The 27,116-nt window shown below is 34.1% G+C and overlaps 1 protein-coding gene across 3 annotated transcripts in view; it reads left to right on the top strand.

Annotated features, from left to right (window-relative positions):
- Nucleotides 1–2,828: 2,828 nt before the first annotated feature.
- Nucleotides 2,829–27,116, top strand: part of LOC113502746 (protein madd-4) — a 122,946-nt gene continuing 98,658 nt past the window's right edge. For all 3 annotated transcript variants that reach the window (XM_026884401.1, XM_026884400.1, XM_026884399.1), the window contains exon 1: nucleotides 2,829–3,084. In XM_026884401.1, the coding sequence (XP_026740202.1) occupies nucleotides 3,046–3,084 (39 nt within the window). In that variant the 5' untranslated portion in view covers nucleotides 2,829–3,045. The remainder of the gene's footprint in view (nucleotides 3,085–27,116) is intronic.

Raw genomic sequence — 27,116 nt, 5'->3', positions numbered from 1 at the left:
TGTATTCTGTGTGTGAAGCATTAAAAAAATATTAATGGTGGTCGAACTACAGCCAACCTTTGTTTGTAAATTTGTTCTTTCCTCTCAATATGAAATCTTTTAATTTGAATAATCTAGGTCCACTCAATACATTTTCACATAGAACTTTTTCATTCATCTAGACTTAATCAGTACGGTATCCAGTTCCATAACATTTCAAACTACAGTAGACATTACGTAACCATACGAAATAGAAGGATCACACGTGTTCGCACTCTGTGTGTATTTGAAGGGCGAAGACGGCAGCCATCAATATGAGCGGATTGAAACGGCGCCGCGGCGTCTGTTGCCTACCGCTGTTGGGCACGCGAAGTGGGAACAAAGATGTCATAATACTAGATGAGGCATGTTATGTATCCTTATAAGATTCTTAGAAAACGGTGAGGGTCGATTTGGACTCTCGACTCTATCGGTACTGTATAAATTTTAATATGCTAAAGAAAAATAAGTCTCATAAAAATTATTATCCAAAATTGATGACCCTACCAATCGTTTAGCTGGGTTTTTTTGTCATATCAGTAACTAGCTGACTATAACTGTCTAGCCATGAAGGTCACGAGAAAGCCTGGTGGCAGACAGATAGAGAGCGGTGCACTAATCGTGTTTATGATATGAGTTTGCGTCTGAATAAATTCTAGAACGACTTGCCAGTTTTCAAAGCTTTTGTATAGATAAATATACTAATTATAGAAAAAAAATAGCATTTAAGTGTTATTTCGTCCTGAAGCTTGTTTTAACCTGAAAAATAAAGAACACATTATGTTTACCCGGTGTGGAAAAAATACAGGTAAAACCGGGTTCCACAGCTAGTAGTTAACATGAAAAATGTCACAATTCTTGTTTTCTAGGTTTAATAATGCCCCTGTCCTATCAATCAGTCTTCAAATTGCCTACCATACCTCATTTGATTTACCGAGCCCTGAATCGAATATTGTTGGAGAAAGTTTCATAAACTTTTGTAATTTCAAGTTTTTCGATTTTTTTCTTTTTGGACCTTATTGCAATATTGTTCACATAAAAGTTGTTTTTGATGAACATACCATGACGTACTTTATTTTTATTGTATGCATCTATAGTAATCCATACGTATAAGAACAATGTGACAATGTCTGTCAGAAGGAATTTCAGGGTGAAAAAAAATTTAGGGCCTCCACACTTATTCAAGACAAAGATCACTAGACTCAGAACTAGCACACATGGATCATACGGTGAAAAACCAATGCTTGTTCTTTGTCATGTTGATTTTACCACTCGGCTATTGTGGTCAATCCTGGTAGTGGAGTCGTACATGACTCATTTTGGCGTACTATGCGAATAAAAAAATGTTTTAACTCCAAAAAATACGACGATGTTTCATGCTAACAAAGCCAAAAAGCGTATAAAAACGTAATCTGAATAAAAATCTTCAAATGTAAAACGAGAACATTGTAACTAGAAACAAATATAAATAGAATTCCCGAATATTTCCAAAAAGGTAAAAATCTAAACAAATTTTTGTTTGTTATTTACTCGATAAATTCTCGTCCATTTTATTTTTGGAAAACGTATTTTGGGGATTCTTTTTAAAAGATACCTGATTAAACTAATCGGGGGTTGATCCAAAATTTTCTTAATACCGTCAGCCTTTTTCGGACGGTCGCTTCCTTTTTTCCTTTTCTTTCCGTTCAATTTATCTAAATCTTTTACCGTTTCCTTTGCTAGAGTAAATTGCGAATCCAAGGTGGAATGATATACTTCGATATGTCAGCCGGTTCTCGATTACCTAGTTAGCTAACTTAGTTTCGAGCTGAAAAGAAAATAAATTCTACAATCGAGATTTAGTGTTGCTTTTTTAATTCCGTTGAGAGTTTTATTGTCTTCTGTAAAGTATAGTATAGTTTCTATAGAAAGAGAAACCGCTTAATTGTAATTGATATTGGTGAGTCTTTTTAAATAGAGATATTTCTTGGAAAGTTTACTTTAGTATCTTAAAACTCTATCAATATGTGGAATAGTGGACTCTTATAGAAGATTAAAGTTTGCAGTTTCTTCTCCATAAGAATGAATTTTTGGGACCGTGCATGACCTAGAGTCATTAGCTTGACGCTTTAAATATGCCTGGAAAACGCCATTTTTGAAATAAAAGCTTTTTCTTTTGTCTCCAAGCACTAACGTGGAGAAAATCACGCTAAATAACCAACTGACAATTCAAAGTCACACCTCCATAATTTCGTTTTTTTTCTTTACAAATGCAATTATCTTAGCCTATCGTCTGCTTTTCGTGTTTAATTACTTGAAATTCTTACAATATTTTTTCAATCCTTTTTCCAATATAAACTCCACAAATCCTAAAAAATAACCAGTGACCTGAAATTGCTTGTTTTCCAACTTTCTTCTTCGTGTGACGTCACGAAACGTCACACGGCACGCTCGCGAGCGTTGCCGGTGGCGTGCCAAAATTATGGAATAGTTATGAAAACTTCCCACCAATATGGGGTTCGTGGTGCGATGTGGTTGGTATGTTATTCGGTTATATTATTTTGGGTATATGTTGCCAAAAATTTCAGTTTAATTTAAAAGGAAAACAGGAAATTATTACGCCTTTTTAAGTGGACTTAAAAAGAGGTCAAAATATTTTACTATTTTGCATAGACCTCTGTCCTTGACACCGATGACTTGGAGTCGTTATTTAATAAATACAGTTTCGAGTCTACCTTTTTGCAGTCTACATATGTCTAAAGCGTCTTTAAGCGTCAAATGTACGAAATCGATATTTGTCATCTCCTTGCAATCGAGCTTTTTCTATTAACTCTATCTATTGTGGATATTTCACTTGGCTAAAGGGGCAGTAATAATCTGTGGGGTCCAGTTTTGGACTTTTTGTTCCTGAAACTACTGGTCTATAATTTTTATAAATTTACCATCGACAATAGAACACCAACAAGACTAATATATGTTTTCCTTGTTCCAGGTGCAAATGAGTTAGTTCCGTAATGTCAAGCGCGGAGGAGAGTCAACTGTGACACGATGGTGATACGCTGTCTACTGCTTGTGCTGCTCTGTGCTGTGAGTACTGTCTTCTATACTACTGAACCTGTTTGTAATGACAGTCATTGCTCAGATAGTCTAAAGACTGAGAAAGGATGTAGGCTTAATTTTTTTTAAATAATAATACGTTATTCAGCACTTTGATCACAATGGACTATGGCTTTGAAATTTGGCTTAAATATTGTTTTTTTAGGAGGGGGGAGGGGTCAAGGCTATATTTTATCCCGACATTTGTGAGGAAACGGGAACCACCGCGTGTAGTGAAGTCCACGTGAATGGAGTCACATAATTCAATTTAAAATACTTCATTTTTTTCTGAAACACATTAACAATTAATAGCTGGGCTGAGTTTGACTTATTGTAGCAGAAATTTGTATCTCTAAAACAAAACAATATAACGGTGTAGCAGATAATTGATGATTTTGACCAACCTCTTGACAGTTAAAGTATTCAGAAATAGGCTAAGATTTTTTTCCAAGGGTCAAACCTGCAGCTCTAGTCCACCATCAGAGCACTGTATGTATTTCTAGGCCAAGACAATATTTACATATTATTATCATTACCAAAATTTAACACATTTTCAATAAGTTTATTTAAACAGCCAAACCGCGATCGAACCACGCGCCTATCCGCTGCGTTACAGGGGTCGTCAGCACTTTGATTTTAAACAGTTCTGGTATGATAATAATTCGGTGTACAATATATTTTCATTAATGTTTCGGTAATGGTGTTGTATTGTGTGGTTTTCTCGATTAAATCATTTTATTTAAGTGCGAATTATTGTGATTGGTTGATTTTTAAAACGAGGATTCATGAACTTTTTGAATCCGACTTACATTAAATTGTAACTCATCATCTCACCAAGGACAAATGGTAGTGTGATGACCACAATCATTTGTTCTGTATCTGGGTGTAATTTATCTATAATATTTAGGTATGTTTTTAGAAATATTTAAGTAAGTCTATTAGATGTCTAGTACTCATAATACAAGCTTTGTTTACATTGAGACTAGAAAGCATTGTGTAAAAGTCTTGGAATATTATTATTATTATTCAAACGCCTATCTTACAAGCTTACATTTTAAATGAGGCTTAATATAACCTCAAAACAAACTACATCCAGCCACAAATGAAACTTTAATCTAAAACTATAATAACAGCGTTATTTCTTCACACGGAACAAATGTTTATGCCTCGAGACCTCCAAGTTTGACTCGCAATGAGGGCTTAACTGCGGTAATGTGTTTATTATGTTAATACAGAATCGACCGCGGCGTTTCAATTCACACAGCTAAATGCCTGCTGTTATAAAAACAAGGTAATAGGGTGTAGTGATGGGGGAATGTTTATCGATATATCGATGAAGTGTTTTTTTTTATTTATTTTGTTGGTAACTGACTTGATACCTATTTTAGAATATGATTAGCATTTTTAGTAGAGTAATTTATTGCAAAAAAACAATAAGTGATTTATTTGAGGCATTGAAATATAGCTCACTAATAGTTTTTAACTAAGACTCCTCACTCACTACCATATCATCTACTTATAGTAAACTAAAACATAAAAAAAATAGAAACAAAAAATAATCAAATCGCTTTAAAATTAGTCTAGAAATGATTCTAACAAAAGTTTACTGTTAATTAATAAATAACAATCGATAAAACAAATTCAACCCTGTCCCTTCACTAGCAATGTAAATGAGACAATTCTCTATAGAGCAGTGTCTTGTAACAACACTAGCTGGAACTCTCCAAGGTTATATTGTAATAGATACTATGATACGATACAGCTGATAACATTATAACAATTGTAAACAGTAATTTCTCTAATTTACCAAACAGACCAAAATGTTTTACATTTCAGATAAAAAGTTTTCAATTCAAGTAGGCTTTTGGGTACTTTCGAAATGTCAACGTTATTAACTCTATTTTCGATTAAAACGAACATTTTGTGGATCAAGTATAAAGATTATAAATTTTAAACATAAAACGACGCCTACAGACTATTGAAAAGGTTTCATAGTGAATTACATAATTTTCTGCAAAATCACATAACCAATATCACTCATATCGTAAATAAACAGTCTGAAAGCTTGCTTTTTTACCAAACCTTACTACTGTATTGACGAAAAAACCAAAATGCATTTATTTACAAGTTAATACAACTTCTAATGAAAATGCTAACACTGTTTTAATATTAGAGTGGCGAGTAGATTACATTTTAGAGGCATAACGCAGTTCATATTTACCTGAACATTCTCTACAAACTCTTGCTCAGCCACAAACTAGACAATTACCCTATTTTCCCTTTTCATTACCTCGTGTTTCTGCAATGTTTTCTAACTAAAGTATAAAATACTGGTGCATTATACTTGCATTACTTACTATTTCAACCCTCCTACCGCGAACTTTTGAGAAAGAGGAATGGTCGTCGTGAAAACGGGACGTTTCTCTACATTATGTGTGACACTGATAGTGGTAAGACCATTGAACTGTCAAGTCAAAGGTCGTAGGTTTGACTCACGATACGCACTCATGCCTTAAATTCATGTGCATGTACCAAAATAATTGTTACTCAGTAGAAAATCGGAAAAAGTTAGAAAGTAGAATTGCCACGATAACACAGGCCTGCAAGTCATACATATTTTCAGACGCCAGGTTGAATATCAACATTACGGTCAGAACTACAAATATTTAACGTCGTCTCGCTCCTATAACGACACCAGTTTAAGATCTCATAGTACAGGCATTAAGCCACTTCGTTTTGTAGAGTGACTTTGTAATGCGTGTACGAAGTTTATTTACTTTAATGAAGCTGTATTTTTAATGTGATATAAATAATATATGGTCACATAGTACGGAAAAAATGTACAAAACGCAACCAAACGCAGGCGTTGATTAAGGATATTCGAGATTGGCGTATTAAAGTTAATAAGATTGTGTAGTGTTAACTATGTACAATACTTTAGTACACATAATATTCAAGTAACGGATTTACTTATTCAAAAAATGTTTTTATACGATATTATCGTCTATTATAACTTCAAAAACCTCTAAGTTCCTGTTTGTTGTACTTTCACTAATTAGCCATTATTATTTATCGTAGATAAGACATTTCAAAACTTTTCACCCTTATTAAAAAAATATGCCTATCAAGTTTCTCAAGAAAGAATCTTTAAAGCTATACCCTCATTACAAGACTGTTACCATGAAACCAAGACGGCACACTAAATTTTGAACTGCATTTCACATATACAAGACAAATCCTGCCATAAAAGCTCGTAGTAGTCTAGGAGAACAGGACCGTCCAAATTACGCCATGCTCTCTACATTTTTGGTGGCATAAATCTATTTCATGAGCAAGGAGTATTTAAACAGAGAATACGATCTACCTGAAATCGTACCAACTCTTCTAAAGTAACTGTTGAAATTGTGGAAGCGAGACAACATACTCTACAATGTAGAGTGCCATCTCCCTTCTGCAATAGCACCGTTCTTAATTTAATAGGTAGTGATGGTTTTCCCCGAAATCTTGGTAGCTATGTGATGTTTTAATGAGTATTAAGCTACATAGCTGCAACTATTTAGCTTAGGGTCATATATTTCTAGTGCGATGTGCGAAAATTTAATTGCAGTAGAAAGGAATTTGCACCTGAATTGTTTGTTGTGTTTAATCCATACTAATGTTATGAACTAGAAATTGTAGCGGTTTTTCTCGTGTTGTTTACGGTTTTGCTAGTATAATTATGGGAATATTTTACTTATATACTGATAATATTAGACTATGTTATTTCATAATAATGCATCGTTATTTCCGTTAAAAAATAATTAAACTCGCTTCAGCGGTTAACGTCTAATATATAAATTAAAAAAGACACTCATATTTGTTAAGATTTCGAAAATTATTTGTTATACATTCACGTCAAAACTGCCAAACCGGTTTCAATGAAACTTGGTATGAAGTCAGTTTCTAAGAAAGGATATGGCTTTGACGTGATAACGGACATCCAAGCCAGCAAAACTAGGGTTGGTTATAAAGACAATACTACGAATTGGTTGATTACTGATACATTTTCCTTTCGTCAGCATCCTGTTATTTCATAATACAGTGTCATATGACCTCTCCGACCTATTTAATTATATTTTAGAACGACCCCCGAGTATTTCACTTTAAAACCCGCTCAATTATTAAGTGGACCTTGCGAGTTATGTTCTGTTGTTTATTACCTATTAAATATATAATCACACCTGTATCCCCGGGGCAGGTATAAGGTACCTAATTATTATTACATAGGATTTGAATCTGGAGGAAAGATATGACGTTTTAAATTGTTATTGTTGGATTATTTTCTATTCTCCTTATATTAATCTTTCATTAATTTTCCATATAATCAGAATAGTATCAATATCTGACTACGAATCGTGGACAAAACGAATAAGTGTGATGGTTCTCAAAATGGACTACCGATGCACTATCGATCCTCAACATTTTTTTTTTCCATTTTCCTTATATTAGCGTTATTTGCTTAGTTTTTACACCATCCTTTTGTTCTTCATAGACCTTACTGTCCCAATTTTCTTGCATGGTTCAGGATTAATGGCAGTCGTTATGGTGCTATGGTGTGCTCTACCCCCTATTAGCTTTTGGGTTAATTAGGGTGACGTCATTAATTCATTGGTAGGAAACCAGATTAATTCACCATGGGTAGGTTTGACTGGCAAGTTTCGGAGGACGACACAATTTATTTGCAGTGATGGTGGGGTTCAATTTTACGTCAAAATAATATGGATTGTGGATTAGATTATAGAACTCGTATTGAAGCTGCACTAAATTTGACGGTGGAGGAGATTTGGTGGGAACAAAATTCCTAGAAACGAAATTTAATCGAGAATGATAGGACAATATTACTTAAACATAATAATGCCTCAAAAGCAGTTAAAATGGTTTTTCCATGATGAAAGACATCGCCACTCTAGCTCAGGCGAAGATGGATTGAATGTCTGTGTGCCAAAAATGGCTGATGTAAGAACCTTCTCAAAATGGAGTAGAGATTTGCTCCCTTCGGTGATGCAAAAACATAAGTTAATAATATAATATTCTTTCCTCATTATAAAATGAAGCAACAAACAAATTAATCGTGGAATCAGTTTCCTGCACATAAACAGCTCATTTACTTCGCAGTAAATGTTCATAACAACATTCTCTGCGCAAATTATTCTGACGATAAATTAAACAGTGTTAGCTCACTGCGCCTTATTGTGCATTTATGTTGGTGTGCTATATATAATGTTTTATGTACGTATAATTATGTGATATTTTATGTAATGTTTGAATAAATTTTGTAATAAATTTTGGTGCCTAATTTATTGTATTGCATTGTGGATTTGCTAGAATTAATGTGTATGACTATGTAAATTCTAAAGCTGGCACATTGACAATGTGAGAAAGAAATTCTTTTGTTCATCAACGGACTAAATCAAGAAAGAGTAATTTTCAGACTTTATGTTTTTTCAACAAATAGCTCAGAAAACGTTGATTCTCACAAAATATGTTGGAAATCCGTAGCGCAGAATTTAACAAATATCGACTACAAGTTCGCTAAAACACTCCTGATGTATATTTCTATAAATCACCCCAAAAAGATCACGTAGCTATCGTTTTCACTGTCCGTAGCGCACCTACGTGCTACGAGGCTACGGCGTAGCAGCGTAGCTACATAATATTGTAGCCGAAATAAATTTGCGACTAATATGTAACGTGTGATCGTCATAACAATTCAAGATATTGATTTAGTCTGACTTTGTTCGACCTTCAGTGGTGAGGTGAAAGTTTTTCAAGTCAAGCGGCAGTGTTATTACCTAACTTGCAATAGCTGTGCGACAGCAAGTATTTAGTGATGTTGTTGTCAACATTACATTTGAATAAAACAAAATGCGATGTATCAGCGATATCGCTATTTTTTCGCTGTTTCGTAGCTTTTACAAGTTAGAGAATACGCTTGCTGATTGACAGCGTCGCAGACAGATTTTGTAGTTTGAAGAATTCCAGTTAATATTTGATATGATTTGAATGCCTTTGTATTCTGAAGTTATTTGATTTAACTGTCTCGTGGTTTGAAGTTGGAAGATATTTAGTATTTCTTATACATGTTTTGAAATACAATGCGTAACCATACAAACTTTCGTTCTATGATCTCAGTTTTTATAATAGTAATAAACTATCTGTTTATAGAAATATATTCTAGAGTATTACACTGTAGTTGTTGTTTGCAAAAAAAAACTGTTTTCAAACAATTCTTGGTCAAAACAAAAGTTTCACACTGCCTTGCTTATAATAACGCCTACTTTATTCAACTAGAATCTTTCCCATATGTTTATCGCTGAAACACAGACAGACTGTCTCTATAATTTGAGCCGGCGCCGTCTTTGCACTGCATCCATTGAATAAATATCGATTTGTCGCACAAACTAGTTCGCAAACTGACTGACTTGATTTCCTGATGCTCTCTGGCTTCACTTCGTCGAGAAATACTAAAGAGTTAAGAATACAAACCTGTCAATTTTTAAACCAAACCACAGGAGAAAAAAATCGTGTATCCCAATTAAAAAGAAGGTTTTATTTATTAATTATGGTTTACTCACTATTAATAGGGGTTGCGAGTCGAACTTAATAGGACATTAAGGAATCCGGTTGGGTCTGAAACTAGGCAGACTATCCTCAAATTATGAATCCGCAACATTAAAGTAATTAAACAAAAAAAAAAAGATTAAAAATATGTTTTAGGTGGTAACAGCAAAGACGTTTTATTGAAAACTTAAGAGATCGTTCAACTGACATCGGTCAAAAGTATTTCTAGCTACGAAAAGAACGCAAAAAAAGGTAATTTGTTTTGTAAAAAAAAAAACAAAAAAATATACTGCCTAGATTTTACGAACAAACTGAAGAGCCTAAATAAAAGGGTGAGTATTTTTCCCTTTAGATGTGAAGCCTTAAAAAAGGGATTTCTTTCAGCTGCTATAATTTTTGAACACATATTTACTGAAAAGCCTAAAGGCTCTACCAAACTCATCACGATTTCAATTCGACCTGATTGAAAGTAAACAGAAAATAAAATGTGTTTTGTTGTTGTACGACTGTAGAGAGCAGTCAATCGTAATTATATAGAGTGGTTAATTATTCGTTTATTATTGTTAAACATGTTATTGTAATTGGGTGGACGTAAAAATAACTCTATATTTGCGTGTAGTGTTTGAAATAGTATTGACTGGCCTGTTGTTCTAGTTGTTTGTGACTACGGATTCGATTTACACCAAAAACATATTTATAAATACATATATGTACGTATGTTTATCAGTATTCTAATACTTTTAAGATATTTGATTAGTATAAGACTAGATGACGCTGTGTGAAAGTTGCGGAATGTTATGTGTCATTATTACAAAAAGTATTTGTAGTTGTAAGTGTCCTGAAATATTTTCGGCCATGACGGCTTGTGTCGTAACCAGCTCCGCGGGACATACTATAGTGCACAAGCCTGAATGCTAACACAGGCACTCTCAGTTAGGTCGATTGGCAGTGACTCTACCGAATCGAAGGTGATCTTGCGGGAACATCAACTCAAGCTAAAAACTATCCTTTGGCTTAATCAGATTATAAGGTACCTGTATACGAAATTTCGTTCAAATCTATTCTGAGAATTTTGCGTGAAAAAACATCTATCCGTACTTACAAACTGTCTCGTTTATTATATACATAGGTATAACAACTAGGTTCAAGCATTATTTTGAAATATGTACTGAAAACCCATGTCTTAAATTAATGCAAAGCTTATAAACTAAGCCCCACAATACCGTCGTAATGGTTTGGCTGTGGACACTGTGATATGCTTCACAAAAACTTTACAAGATACCGATAAAACCCATGATTCAGTTCATGCACTTTGATACTAAATAAAACAGCTCTCCTTACATACAAAAACCTCACGCTTCGTATAATTCTATACACTGCACATTGTCGCTGCATTGTTACTAAGACGTGCACAACTTTAAATAGTTTCATTTCTATCAAAGAGACGCTTAAACCTACTTAGCAAGAGTTGGCGACGCAGTTATGTTGCAAAGCGAAGACTGTTTTTACATTTAAGTTGCCTGGCTTCATGGCGTGCAAATTCAATTGATTATAATATGCTGTTATTAGCTGTTTAAAATTGTCTGGCGAGCACTTGAGCAATTATTTTAATCTAGGCTAAGCAATAGCATAACCTTCAGATCGTCTTTTAAATAAAGCTTCATTCGATGAAATTACTACTATTAAAAAATGTAGTCAATTCTTAAAAGGTAAAAATAATATTTTCACATAATACCGTCATCAGCATCAGCATAATCTTCTACATATACATAAAATACCTAAACAGCTTGACCGATTTATATGCATTCAATAGGTCTGAAGAGGCTACTTAAGCTCTACAAATAAGTCATAAGAGTTATCCACTCCTATTCTATGAAAATGTTTTTCCTACACTATAAATGCAATAGAAATAATTTACATGGCAAAACAACGTTTGCCAGGTCAACTAGTAATAATAAAGTAGGAAATAAAATCAATTTGGTACTTCACCAACTAACAATTTTACATTTCATCTTTAAAAATCAAATAAACTTATTTGCCATACCTGGCTTTCTGCCAGACCTCTTCACTTAAAATATTGGTTTAACGCATGGTACTGTTAGCGAAAAAACTTTTAATTAATATACAGTTGAACCGAAAGTTCGCGGTTGCAGGTGTTTCGAAAAATCAGGGGCTCTACCACACACCTCCTCAAGTAACATTACTGCTCTATGTGGGAGAGAGATGGCGCTCTATACCGTGTTATGCGCTGTCCCGTTTCCACTTTTATAATAATATAACTTGAAGTTGTTGTGGTAGACCCCTGATAGTAAATGAAGCAACTTTTCATTGTATGTGTACCGACATTTTTTTTTATTTAGACTTCGCTAAATAAGTTATTTTTTGCTTCGTTAGGAGTCAGGGCTTTCTGCAACTTGTTAGCTAGTTTAATAAATGCTCATTAGTGCGTATATTTTTTATGAAATCGTTATAAATTTTATGCTTACTTGTTTAGTTTTTCCACAACTTTTTGTTCGGCCTTCTATCCATTGATGTTCACACTATGGCAATGGAAAAATGAGTAAAAAGCAATATTATTACTTCAAAGCACCTCTAACTTACATTCATTTAATACCTTTTTTAGGTATTCCGGTCCTAGAGGCTGAAAACTAAAGTCCATTACTGAGCTCCGATATCTAGCCGTCCGTCAGTGATCAGGCTGTATCTTTTATGCAGTGCTAGCTACTTTTTTAGAGATGCTGTATTTTCGTTACCTCTACAACGACTTATTATAAGAATAAAAAAGTGTCGTGGAGAAACAACGATTGGTACAATAGGTGACAAATTCTCTTCTACATTTTAGCCTCTTAGTACGGGACCCGTAGTGTTGCGATTTCGACCTTAACCGGTTTTTTGTCTATCCAAAGGGTTTCTGGAAGATATTGATGAGAGATCAGATCTGTAAACAGTTTTACCTTATAAGGTTACTGTTAACCTATTATTGTGAAATAGTAACTACAAAAATTTTCCTTGCCTTAATCTATGATCTGTATCCCAAAAATATTTTTCCGTGCACATACGTGAACCTCACACCCAATTTAAATTAAATCCGGCTGTAAAAATAATCCAGACCAACCCAGACATTCGATCGCGTGACGTCACATAATTCAGCCAATTCAATTTTTTCATCCGTCAGTATAACGTCGAAATATCTTTCGTAATCCCGTCACCACAGCCCTAGAGCAATAACACTTAAAACGTATCACAGGATAATGTTCGCTGTAGATTGCTTGGTGTCTATCTAATATTTATGTCGGTCCGTTATTTACGCAGCAACGGATATTGCCGTGTCCAGGGAATCGTCTTGGCGGATCTCATCATATTACTGGCGCAGTAAACGGGTTAGGGACGGGATTATGAAGAAGCGATACAATTTATTTTTATTGTGGTGACAAATAAATTGGTATGTTTTGGTACGTTTTTGGCGGGTGCCGTTCAAATTGAATCGTCTGTTTTGTTGTGTTAGGCTAATTCTAAAGCTTTAGAGGGTTTATTGAATGTGTTTTTTTTTAACACCGATTTTGTGTTGGCAACAAATTGACACATAAATCTCGCAGCTTTGGAAATTTGTTGACAGATATTCGGATAGAAAGAAGTAAGTAACCAGAAGATTTAAATATAAAATTATTTGAAAACAGCTACATATTAAAATAGTAGGTAAGTGTTATGAAACTAATATACAAAATTCTCGACATAGTGTACGTAGATAAACTCCTCCGAAACGGCTCGACTGATTCGCATTAAATTTTGTGTAGTAGGTCTGAGAATCGAACAACTATTTTTCATGCTCGACCGATTCGCATAAAATTATGTGTGCATATTGGATAGGACTGAGAATTGGACTTCAATTTTTCATACCCCATTTTTATTTTCCAGAACTCATTTTTATAGCAAAAAAAAACATTTTCTGGGAGACATAAAAGACACGCTATTATGCCAAAAACCTTAAACCGACAAAATTACCTCCAATAATCACCATCATTCATTTAAAATATCCGATTAAAATTATTGGCAGCCAAACTGACAAACAAGCCCAATTTATACCGTACAGTAATACTCTTACTGAATTTCCATAAAATCAGTGATTTTGAGCTGAATGCGATCATTAAGCGGCTAAAGCAAATATTAATGGTTCATTCTCTCATGGCGGTGTTCGAGAACATTCCGTCTGATTCTGACTCCACTGATTTACGACTAGCTTACGGTACGGACGGTTTGCTGGTGATTGACGGATGGGTACAGTTGCTCCTATTGGTACAGTGTTATGGCTACTGTTAAAGTTGACTGGTCTGTTGCGGGGTATCAACTTTGAATGCCATTAAAAGTAATAGCAGTTCGATAGCTTTTTTGTTTTTCGTTATTGTTTTTAAAATTGGGAATTCTTTGGTAAATTACGAGACTATGGTGTCTTGAAGGAAGAAAAGAGCAGTGATCATTTTACTGTACTTTAATCTCTTGGGATGTGGAAATTTTTATGGACTTTGTCCCACAGTCATGCAAATGACATGGCGATTTTATATGTAGCCTTCTTGGTCCCACAAACGTCACATTTGACTCCACACTGATCTGAATTTGGCAATGCTGATTTTAAAATCTAGTTTTATCTAACGATATCCATTTTCATCAACAGCCAGAATCTTGTGAGAGAGTTCAATTTAATTAACTTTGAAAATTGTTATACCTAGCTTAGACTCATAACAGCACACATCACCACTCAATTTTCTAAGTTCTCGAATTGGACCCTACCAACTGGAAGTCAGAAATCAATACTACTACGCCTTACAAACCTAAATCAAATTCTTCCTAAATAAACTACGAACAGGTCCAACATAATAACACACGAACACTCAAGGCCTCTCGGCCTGATTCCATTTTACGACAACTCTTTACTACCGCATTTATTGTCCTTCTGATGGGCCTAGCAATGGACTGGACCAAAGCTTTCAGTTAATATTGCTACTAACCAGTTTATTCCAGTTTTGTTTCCAAGGTTTCGGAGTTCATTCCTCATTCGTGGGTCGATTTTTGTCTTGGAAGACGTTTGAGTGTTATATTGTTGAGTTAAGGTTGAATTTGCTGTAACGTTTTGATGCATTTTCCAGTAAATGTTGGTTGTATCCAAAAAATAATTAAAAGAATTATCACTGAAAATATGACCACGATTTTCAGAAGTTGTCTTTTTATATAAAAAGAAATGAGAAACCAAAACGCAAACGAGCATATGAATGCAGAACTATAATAAAACACAAAAACAATGAACTTCAAGCATATATATTTTCGAAAACTTCCCTCAAAAATTCGAAATTTCAGCAAACTTTTGGTTGGACACTACGAAACCATACCCCGTCATTCCTATTTATATTTGTAAGCGTTTGAAACTTTTTCGTTGAAAATAACTGCGAATTTAGCTATTGTTGGGTTTCCTGCTTTTGAATGTTTTTTGTGCTAGCATGCGTGCTGAATATGGAATAGATTGGTTCGATGTGGAGCTCAGACTACTGAAAAAATGTCCTTGTTTCCTAGTTTTTGTAGTCGGAAAATTATATGTTAGCTACACTAGTAATTTAGTTGTTTTCTCGTATTTGAGACTTGCTGCAGATATGCCTTTTTAGTCCCATTTATCCAAAAAATGACTCTTGCAGCTGGTGGAGCTGGAGTTAAGTCACATACTCTAAGATATCTAGACTCAGAACAAGCATTTGTGTATCACAAAAATGCTTGTCGAACTGTTGAACGTGGTTGGATAGTAAACCTTTAGATGATAATAATTTCACGTATAATCTGACGTACGCCGAATAATTTGATCGAGAATATGAAGCAGTACTAATAACTCTACAATACTCCTTGCACAATAACTCTTGAGAAGCTCGCGTTTTGAATTCAAATGATATTTTCATCTGGATTTTTGAGCTCAATTATTATTACCATACAAAGTTCTCAATCAGTAAACCCAACCCTCTGAAGCTCAAAATCGCGCCGCAATAAAATCATTTTTATCTTTTACAATTCTCATAAAACATATTTGTCACCAAATCCATCTTGGTTCACATAACTCATTCAAATCTCTCGCAGTTTGTCCCCAACTTTTACTAACCTAACATTTTCAGCTAGAAATCCAGACTATATTTTTCAGCAATTTTCGATAGCTAGGAAAATATAGAACGTATTCGCCTATCCTAGTTTTAAAATCTTGTTTTGAAACGAATTGTGTTGTAGTCAGGAGTACGTGCCAATATATTTATGTAGATTTTGTGTGCTATTGTTTCAGAGTTATATTGGACTTTAATATAGTAGATGTGGTTTGAAACGCGGGCTCAATATATAGTAGTTGTTTATTCTTTGTACCAAGAATATTATGTAGATCAGATCTGTATGGTTTGATAGCTGGAAATCGTTTGAAAAGATTTCGCTTTGGATTTAGATTGTTTATTGTAAATAGGTTTTATTAAGTTTTATATAAAATGAGAATAGGATTTTGAATTATAAGAAAAACGTGCGCAAAGACCATTTTAAAGCGCTACTTTTTCTGCACCTGCATTTTCTCCACAGCACTTTCTTTGGTGATCGTAAGCGAACATTCTACATAATAATTTACACTTAGTAGCCAAATCGAAATAAAGATAACCATTTAGTATCTTACCAAGATTTTTTCCGCGACTAATTATCGTAGCAAAGAAATTAAAAAACTTAAATAATATACGGTAATTTGTTCTATGTATGCAATGTGTCTAGACGTTTAGAAACATGCAAATATGTTTATAAATTATCTAGTACTCATAATAAAAGCTTTGCTTAGTTTGAGACTAGATGGCACTGTCTAAAACTTGTGTCATATTAATATACAAAAAATTTTTAGCCACACAACATTAACGGAAAAACAAAATATTTAACCTAATCAACAGGAAATACAACGCCGTATCAATCTTCATCACTCGTATCAGGTAATCCTGCAGAAACATGAATAATGCCTGCCTCTACCTACCCCATACCTACCGGCCGTAATGATATGAGTCTAATAAATCTGCTACGTTGACACCGATGAATATTGATGAGCTTGTAACATCCGTGTCAAAAGATTACGTGAGGATTATGTTTTGTTTTTTTTTCTGTAAAATATGGTGTTTAGGTAATAAAATCTAATTATTCTGTCAGGTAGTTAGTTTTCTTAAAAATATTCAGTGTGTTTTTTGTTTTTTTTTAATCAATAAAAATTTGCAGCTATAAAACATATTAACAATGGTGAAACGTATGGAAGTGGGGGCTCATTACGTCACTTCCCGATAAACTGTGTACCGATTAACTTATTTTTTTGTTAACAGAAAAAAAAACCCATCCCATGGTTCTTTTTAATCTACTTATCTGAGGAATTTATTAGTTTTTTAGTCAATTATCAAATTTTCAGTTTGTTGTTTGTGAACGGGTTGTGATCATCCCGGGATAGCATTAGCTGAGTCCCTTCCCTTTGCTTTTATTCTGTTTGAGTTCCACGTTTAGTATTTATTTTTGATGTGATAATGTTGCTTTAGTGAACAATAAATGCCATTCTAATCACTGAAGAGGCGTGTTTAAAGTTGTGTGTGTGTGTATGTCTGTCGGTGGTACTGTAGCTCGTAATAGGTAAACGAATTTTGATGGATTTTAAATAATTATTTTTCCTCTTTTTTGTATTTTACAGACCACTACTATAATTTTTATTTTTCGTACAGACAAATTCGCATGAAACTATTTTACCAATTATATCGTATTATAATCCCGTTGTTAAGGAAAATAAATAACATGTAATGTAATAATACGAATGACAAATGATATCATCGTTTCCGGTAAGCCTTAGAGCGGTAAATAAGCTGTGTTGGTTTGTTTGTTGTGATCTGGTGACATCATCTCATCAAGCTCTTATGTAACATACCTGTCTTTTCCTTTTTCATTGGTAGATGAACAACCATGTGTTGTTGCTGAATTTTCGGGTGTGCTGATTTCCATAGTATGTTTTCCTGGACCACTTATAGCTCAGTAATTTGTACTTTATATCACTATCACATGCTCAAAACGGTGAAGAAAAAGAGTTCTACGGGTGATTTAAAATCTCCTTCAAAAGGTTGGATATCAACCGTACGAAAATGAAAAGACTGTTGTAAAAACATCTGTTTGGAAAGATGTCAATGCATGTTGGTATTCAAATCTGCGATTCTCGACTTAGAAGTCTAACGGTCATACTAGGCTATCACTGTGGTTAATTTTCCTTGGTAAAAATATTCAGTTTAAGTCATTTTTTACGTAGCTGAAAAACTGCGTCCAAAAACAGCGCATTCTAGTTACGACCCGAATTGACCGAATGACCGAATCTTTTCGCACCAGTATTGCGGGGCATACCTCTAACACGCCGCGCTCTCCAGCGTGTATCAGATAGTAAAATGTTGTGAAATTTGTGCAAACAAAAAGTGATAAAATTCATCCTTAGCCTTGAATGAAGAGCTGTGAGAAAGCGCTATTGTAGTGTACACATTAATAAAAAAGGTAGAGACGCTCGTCATTAAGTTTGATTGTTTTAAGTCCCATATTAGAATATGATAGTAACTAATATTATTGATGAACATGTGAGAAATTTTCATCGTAAATTACGTGGAGATAATTCAAACTTGATTGATGAAATGGGTTAGCCTGACTAGTTTTGGACCAAACTGGAGTCTATAATAAAAACGTACGTGCTATTTTGTTACGCTTTAAGGACCTCCCCTCTAAATCGAATCTGATAAAAAAACTTTAAGTAAGAACAAGATAAAAAATAAAAAATTATTAAATTAAATTAAAGCATCAAAAATATTTTTTGTTTTTTAACTTGTAAATATTTAACTCTGTAAAATTGTAAATAAATAAAAAAGTTAGAACAAGCTAAAATTTAAGATAACCAATATTTTTGTAAGAAGAAAAAACATAATCTTCATAATTTCCCATTATCCTAATTTACGAGAAACTTCGAAACGTATTATAAATCCCGAACATTGTGATTTGTGTTAAGATAATATGTTAAAAACTGTTTAACTTCCAAAACTTATTCAAGTTGGAAACTTGAAATACTTAAGCTCAACAGACATGTCTTAGAATAACTTAAAGTAGTACAATCGTGTTTAGTTAAACTTATAACTTACATAAAACTTGACTCAGTAATTTTCTTAATACGTTATTTCTGTAAGTACATAAAAATTTAGGTCTTACATTCTATTTACCTACTATTTGGGGCACTAGATGTATGCAGACGTAACTGAAAAACTGAAACTGAAAAATTCTGTGACCTAATCACAGAATTTTCTAAATCGTATTAGAAAAATATAGGTATATAGTATGGAGCGACTTAGGAAGCGGCGGCGAGACGACCTTAACGCTTACCGCGCAGGTTGGTTCCATGCGGCCCGGAATAGAGAGTCATGGAAGAATTTGGGGGAGACCTTTGCCCAGCAGTGGGACACAGTGGGCTAGAGAAAAACCACTATTTTTTTGTTCTTTAAAAAGGTGAACTAAAGATTTAAATTCGTATATCATGTGGATCATTCCTGTATACAAGATACCCAGATTCAGGACAAGCTGTTTAGGATCACACAAAAGCTTGTCCTGTGCAGGTATCGAACTCCATACGTCGCTTATAGTAGGCTGGCGTTGTCACCTTAACCACTCGGTTTTCGACCAGAATCGTAACTTTGGCTTATCAGTTTTACTTTAGAGAGCTTCAATTAACACTTACCTTTGGAGAAATGTTATTCATCTAAATGTCTAAAGAGTCATTGACTCTAAAAGATAAAATTATAATTTACGATACAAAATATTTTAAGATTTACGCCCAAATATTATAATCTACTTTGAATACTCTGTTCCTCGAGGTTTGCCATATAGGCTTACACTCAAGCCTTTGTTACCAATACAAAACAGAACTACCCACACAGAAACCCAATAAATATTTGTTCATAAATCGATTCAATTACATACAGAGTCGACCCGGGCTCAATTGTCTGAGTCGGGTCAGAATTATCAATATCTTAGGATCGGAGGGAAAAATCTGCAGTCAGCAGGCCGCACGTGATGCCCATAACTGAATACGGGGAGCGTTTAGATGGGAGAGTCACTGGCGCTAGTGGATGGGTTAGTAGAGTTGAAGGATAGAGGTGGTGTTGTTATTTGTATGGTGTTGGTGATTAATGCAGGAAGTGAAGCAGTCGTAGCTAAATAAAAAAAAGGATATTTAACTCTTTTTTGGTTTATTGCTTTTTAATGTAAATAGATTAGAAGTAGGAAGTAGTATCAACCTATGTATATAATAACTAATTTTTTTGGTTGGTCATTAAAAAAAATGAGCCTCATGCAATGTTTAATAAAGTCTTATTTCATTTAAAAACATATCAGGAAAAAACAAAATATCGCAAAATACTTACATTGCAAGAGATTTTTTCTGTCCTTAAACCGGATCGCCTATACGATATATACAAATTTCACCTTGTACACTTTTTCCTGACATAAAAGCAAGTGAGTGTTCAACTAGAACGTCGCGGCGATCTTGGCACGTCGCTATGATCACGTAGGCGCACTTACCCCAGATATAATTATTCGTCGAGCCCGAATCTGCGAGCGGCATACCGCAGACAAATTCAATTTTACTATAACTATAAATTGTTTAATGATTCTCGAATCTGTTTGTTTGAATTCACGAAAAGTTCGCTTGTGATTCTAAGAAAAGAAAAAGTGCCAAATGTGATAATATTCACACCAGGTCAATAGCAATTTGCATAGCCATATCATAAAAGCAAGAATTTACGAAAGAATATTGTTTGATAATCGATCTCGAAAACTGGACAAATCGACTAAACAAGTAGACAGATCGTCAAAAGCAGGCACTGGAAAGGACAAAACACGATTAGCCCATGACATATTAAATGACATGAATACGTGAAAATATAAGTTGGCATTGAACGACAGATAACTTGTCATATTAGCCGTAGTGACATTATTAAGTAGTACCTGAAATATTTCTATTATGTTCACGTAGCTCCAAAATTTCGTAGCCATCTACAAAATCTCGTAGGCGTCTACGCGTTGCTACGAAAACTCTGCTATGTATTTGTAAAATGTTTATACTATCACATTATAATACTGTAAAGAGGGATTGCTTTCCTTGTGTTATTTCTAGGTAAAGCCTCCGGCTAACGTGTAGACAGATATAGCCTAACACGATGAAAGCCTGAACTGAATTACAATGTAGAGGTAAGAAATAGGGGTTCCTTTTACACGTATAGTGGAAAACATCATCTGTAGCACGTACTGAGCTGTATGGAGTTTAAAACGTTCAGTTGAGGTGTGTTGGATCTTTCAGTTCATCTTTATAGTTCATGCAACATAATATTCTAACGCATTATATTATGTGGCATAAAGAAAAAAGAGCTAAAGGCTAATAGTTTTTAGTTTAAATTTAAATCAATTAAGTAAAACCCACATAAAAAAATCTAAAAAAAAATAATGATAAATATTTTTTTGTAAATCTGTTTGACGGACTACGCAGATTTCTACTCGTATTATTGGAGTTAGCCAAATACCTTATTAAATACAAAATATAAGCAGTATACTTCGATATCCATTTCCTAACATTCCATCCAAGATTAATATTAAAAACAACTTTTATAAAACTCGGAACTCTTTGATTATGACCACAATGAAAGGCGACCATTAAAATAAGCGAAATAAATTAAATTTTAAAACGTCTGACGATTGAAAAGTTGCGAAACGAACTGCTTTCACAATTTGCGCGCCGCTTTCTGAATATTAATCAAGATTTAATTCAGAGTATGGTTTTATAAGATGCTGTATTTCTGTTTTGAAAAAAAACCTTTTAGGGTGGTTCTAAGGGAAGTTGGAATGGAAGTAGGTATAGAGTTAGGTCTGGTGGTTATTGGCTGATATTTTAGGGAAACACCGAACGCGTCTGTCAAGCTGTATCATCATTATTATCAGCCCTTCTTAGACGTAGTGATTTGCGCAGTATAGCCAGGTAGGGCGTTGCCATTCCCAAGACTGCGGACAGGGATTGGAAAAGGACAGCTCCAGATTGAGCTAAGAGGCATGCCGTGGGAGAGGCCTATGTCCAGAAGTAGACTGAAAACTTTCTGAATTACAAATGGTCTAACTTGTCGTATTGGAGTCAATGGTCATGTTTAAGATGTACAGTCATTCATTACACAAGCTAAAGTGCCTAAGTAAGTTCCTTTAAATAAAAAAATGCCCTTGTAATTTTTCTGAGAAGGCACCTTTTTCGGTTTCCTTACCCAATTCCTAACCCCAACTCGCACTTGATCGGTATTATCCCCATTTCACAATCAACAAAAATTATTTAATCATAAAGCAATACAAAACAAGAGTCTGCTCTATCACAAAATTAAACAAATACAAGTGAATTAAAAATAGACCTCCCATAACCTACTATTTATGACAGACAACTGTCTATCTACAAAAGCAATGCAACCAACATGATCATGTCATAACATTACAGATAACACACCAACATGCTCTATGTGGCTCCATTGTGAACTATCTGCGTTGTGTCGATACATTGTGGCAGGGACGTGGGTGATGTGCGAGTGACGTCATCACGACGCCTTTTTAAATGCATGAGCGATCGTTGCAGGTGATTCGATGATGAATGTGTTTTGTTGTTGTTGAGGAAAGGTAAGTTTTCTTATGATTTTGGATTTATAGAAAGGTTTACTAATTTTAGGTCGGAAATTTTGGATAGAGTGCTGTTTTCGTTAATGGTTGTGTATTTTTTTGAGATTGCAATGTTTTTTTTTATATCGAATAGGAATTAGTATCTTTCTATCAACAGTCAAATACCTACATCAAAATAAAGACCATGATTAAATGAAAACAAATTTAGGTAATACAAGCAGAACTTGAAGCAACTTAAAACATGTGATACACAAAACCTACCAAAACATTTAATACTACATAAGCTAACCTACCAAAACATCTATTACTACATAAGCCTAGATGAAAACATTTTGCTCATAAAGAGTGAAAGAAAAAGTCACATTTTTTATCAATACTATGTCACGTTTAGGTATTTATTGTACTAACTTCAATATCATAACTAGGCCAATCCAATGTTATCTGTTACCTAATTAACTATGATTAAAATGATTAATTTCATGTTCTCCCGAGGGTGCATTTCAGCGTTTATGATAATAACATGTGTTAGCTTCAAACATGGTAGTTGAATAGGCATTAACAAACGTTGTAATTTGGAATTATTATTTAGCTTTAGGCGTGACTTATTGGCAATAAATGACATTGTTATACATTAGAACTATTTTCATCATAAATAAGGCTGTATCTCCAATGCACTTACACACTTATTTGTTATTGTTCTGTATAATAATAATAATTTTGTAATTGGAATGACAGCGTGCTGCTGGGGAGTTTTTTGCACCGTTTCTTCTCTCACAGCAAAAGCACTTAGGAAGCGGTGATGGGTGGGCGAAACTGTGTGCTGTCCAATGTAACCTGACCTTCAAAAAGTGCTACTTAGTAGCCCAATTTGAATAAATGAATTTTGATTTTAATGAGAGAGTGTAACTGGACTGAATGCTAGGTTTTTTTTTTCGGATCATGAAATGACTCCTACTGTTTTGGGTTGAGTGGATGGGAGTTTCAGACATCTACTGACTAAAACCCACATAAAAATAATATCTTCCTTCTTTTGCCCTTCGCGTACCCTTTTGACAGTCCCGCTGGCACGTTAGGTTGTGATAGGTGAAATTTTATATAGATAAAATTCCTTAGTGCAGGAGAAATAATAAAAGAGAAAAGTAATCGTTGTGTGGCACCGCAACGGGCGATATAAGCTTCAGTTCATACATTTTTGTTTTGTCTCTGACTCCTTACCCCATTGTGGTGGACATAGATATTTTTTTATTTCATTAAATAATTCACAGTCATACATAGTTTTGACAAAACTGCACCAGTTGTTTGCAAAATTTGTCATATGTTTCGTAGTTCTGACTGAAAAGTTCACATGTTCCAGATTTTTAATTTCCGGTTTAAATATAAAATTGAAAATAGACTTTTCCATTTATTTTTAATGACAGGAGCAAAAACAAGTCGAAGCTGAGACAAGTTTGCCCATAACTCGAGGTATAGGGGCTAACCCCATATACCTTTAAGAACTGAAATATTTTTAGAGATCTAGCTTATTATCTACGTTTGTCAGATACCATTGTACGGCGTTCTTTAAACTGACTATCAATCTGTATTTAAGTTATTGTGTTACATACGACTGTCCAGGTTATCCGTTAACCTTGTACCAATCATAGTTTAAATATTGACAATGTTGATATTGTTCTATACATCCCACTGCTTTGCACAGACCTCTTTCGTTATAAAGACTGCGAGGCAACTGCGGGTTACTGATTTAAGACTGCAAAATTTGGAATCCAGGTTTCCTCACGATGTATTCTTTCACCGTCAGGCAGTGATGTCTTAAAACCGCATAGCCACCATGGCAATGCACTGTCTCTCAATTTATAATCTTAAAAAATAATGTGAAGACGACTCAAATACGAAGTATATCTTAGAACCCAAAATACGAATTATTAATTAAGATACATCACTAATTACTTTCTTAATTAACGCACAATCGATCGTTCGAGGCACAGTTGTTGGAGATGAGTACCAGAACATTATCCTTCTTAAAGTGATCTCATCTCCGGATTACGCCGCACACGTCTGGTATCAACCAGTATAAACCGATGTAAACCAGTTTAGACTGGTATAAAGCAGTGAGAACCGAGTTTATGTGATGTGTAAGTCCAGAAGGCTTAACCAATTATAGGAAACATACTATTACACAATATAACGAATATAATATAACAGGTACTTCTTTTAGTGTTATTGCAATCGAACTTGCTCAAAAGTAGTCTAGCAGAAACTATCAATAGTTCAAACTACGAATTTGATAACAAATCGTAATTTATACAGCATATAATAGATAACAACTGAAAAAGCCTTTTTTGCCCAAGGATCTTCTAAAGTTAGCATTTCTAAAAAGTTTAACAAATTTTTCACTTGTAAATTCGCTTTCAGATTCATCCAAAATCGAAGTCTAAAACGAACCAATGTCAATTTAGTTCATAGTAAACCTTCTTCCCTCAACTGTGCAGTGTAAATCCAGCTGCAAGCGCTTACATTGAGATTGTCTTCGCTAATGAGAGTCATAATTACGACGTCGCTGTATGAGGCGGTGCGTGAGAATAATTGGCACTGGATGGATGTGGTCGGGTACATACCGGCTTTATTTAAGGAGATAGGCAGAGATGTGGGTGCTGTACTGATTATAAATTATTGGCTGGGCTTCGTACCATCTCTTCAAGTAAAAGAGGTACAAGACAGAGGCCGTTACACTCATTGTACTGTAACTGTGCCGTCTCCCTTTGATATTTGAATATTTTATGATCTTAGTAAGTTAATTGTTGTGGTGTCCCAGTTTTTCGTATATTCACTGACTTTACTTTGCTTTATGAGTTTTATGTTGGGTAAACCTTTTTCGAAAAATGCAGCTAAAAGTGTAATATTAACACAAACAAACTCCTTGATAAAATTATGTCATACGATTTCTTTATAACGCTTATCTAAATGAAACATCTAATAAACAAATACTAACATCAATTTAAATCATTTAAATGATTAACGAAACGAAGAGCAATAAGTGGCTCTACAATATGAAACCTCCTTCCAAACCCCTCACTCTCTCATCGCCGAATCCTGAAATAATTGGATGAAACGCTACACGACGGTACATATTCGAAATAATATTTTGGGGAACATGAAACACATTTTACCATGATGGATGGTAAAGCTAAAGGAGTGATTACATACAAGATTCGTAAAAGAGATGTATCACTTTAATAGTAGAGACACAAGCGAAGGAAAATGATTAATATTGTAAATGTTATAAGGTATATAATAGGCTACAGAGGATAATAGGGAAGAGATATTCAGATCATATGCAAAAAGGTACCCAGACTTAAAAGAAGTGTGAGTGGGTCTTGTCACTAATTTGTTAAATACAATTATAATTAGTAGAGTAGACATACATATATCACAGAAATATATTTTTAAGATTTTAATTTTCATTTATGTCATATCAAACCCTTGTATTATTGTTATTCATCATTCGGCTTTGATAACACGGTAGAAGATATTGAATTTAAAAAGTTGCTTAAATATTGATCAAAGCAATTAGGTATTTAAAATTGGCAAAAATAAATTGAAACTGTGCTAAGTTTAGCCATGAATGTAATAGTTTTATTTTATCTAAATGACCATTTTTAAGATAATTTGGTAAAAAAAACATTTATTACTTAGACGTCCGTCTATCTTTCTGCCTGTTTCAAACCGTATGATTTCAGTCACTTTTCTATTGCGCGATGCATACTTACAGAAATGGCCGGCAACAGGTTCGTTGTTCGTCACAGTGACTTGATTGCCATATCTCTCTTCTTTTGTCTCTAGGAAGAGGCTTTTACCTGTAAAAGGCTAAGCGTTTGGAAAAGAGGCTGACGAAATAATGGCTCTGTAGTAGGTAGATAAGTTAAATTTTGATTTACGAAAAGATGAGGTTATTTATGTAAGTTCTAAATGTGAATGAGACACGTGATTATTATATTTACATGTGACCCATGGGAATTTTTCACTACTGGGTATTCTTCTATAGGCAAAATAAGATAAACCATTTAGCAATCCACCGGTTAGCAATTCCACAGTAAGTGACATAATTTGCTGTGTCAAGTCTATCAGAAATTGTTTCGTTGCAGACAATGTATTTTATGGATTCAACGATGTAACAACGGTGTCTGTCTAAAAACTTTGGTCAACGTTAGAAGTGATTGAAGATTTATTACAATTCGAAATACTGAAAAAGAAATGCGTTACCGAATTTTTGTACAAAAACATAAAAAGAGCGAGAACTCTCGTATTCTATTAATTTATTCTGAAAACAAATTAAAACCTTTAAAAGAATCCATCTCTATGTACCTTAATATTCATCGTTCTACGATACTATTACAATAACATATTAACTTTAAGATATAGTTATGTATGTGAAAGAATAAATATGAAAAACACATTAAATTATCACGTAATCTTGACGAAACGTATTCGTGTTGCAAGATAAAAAGTAAATAAAATACTAAACCAACTAAAGGATTTTATTAAAACCTTGTTTTATAAGTAAAATATAAATGTTATGAAAAACCTAATAACTACAGAACATAACATAAAGATATTAAATCTAAGACATTATTGAAATATCTCAGACAAGTAATATTATATGTCTTAAAAGTACGGTAGAACGA

This window comes from Trichoplusia ni, chromosome 18 (assembly GCF_003590095.1).
Source record: "Trichoplusia ni isolate ovarian cell line Hi5 chromosome 18, tn1, whole genome shotgun sequence".
Taxonomy (NCBI): Eukaryota; Metazoa; Arthropoda; class Insecta; order Lepidoptera; family Noctuidae; genus Trichoplusia; species Trichoplusia ni.
Note: the sequence above shows the minus strand (reverse complement) of the source record. Positions and strands in the feature narration are given on the sequence as shown.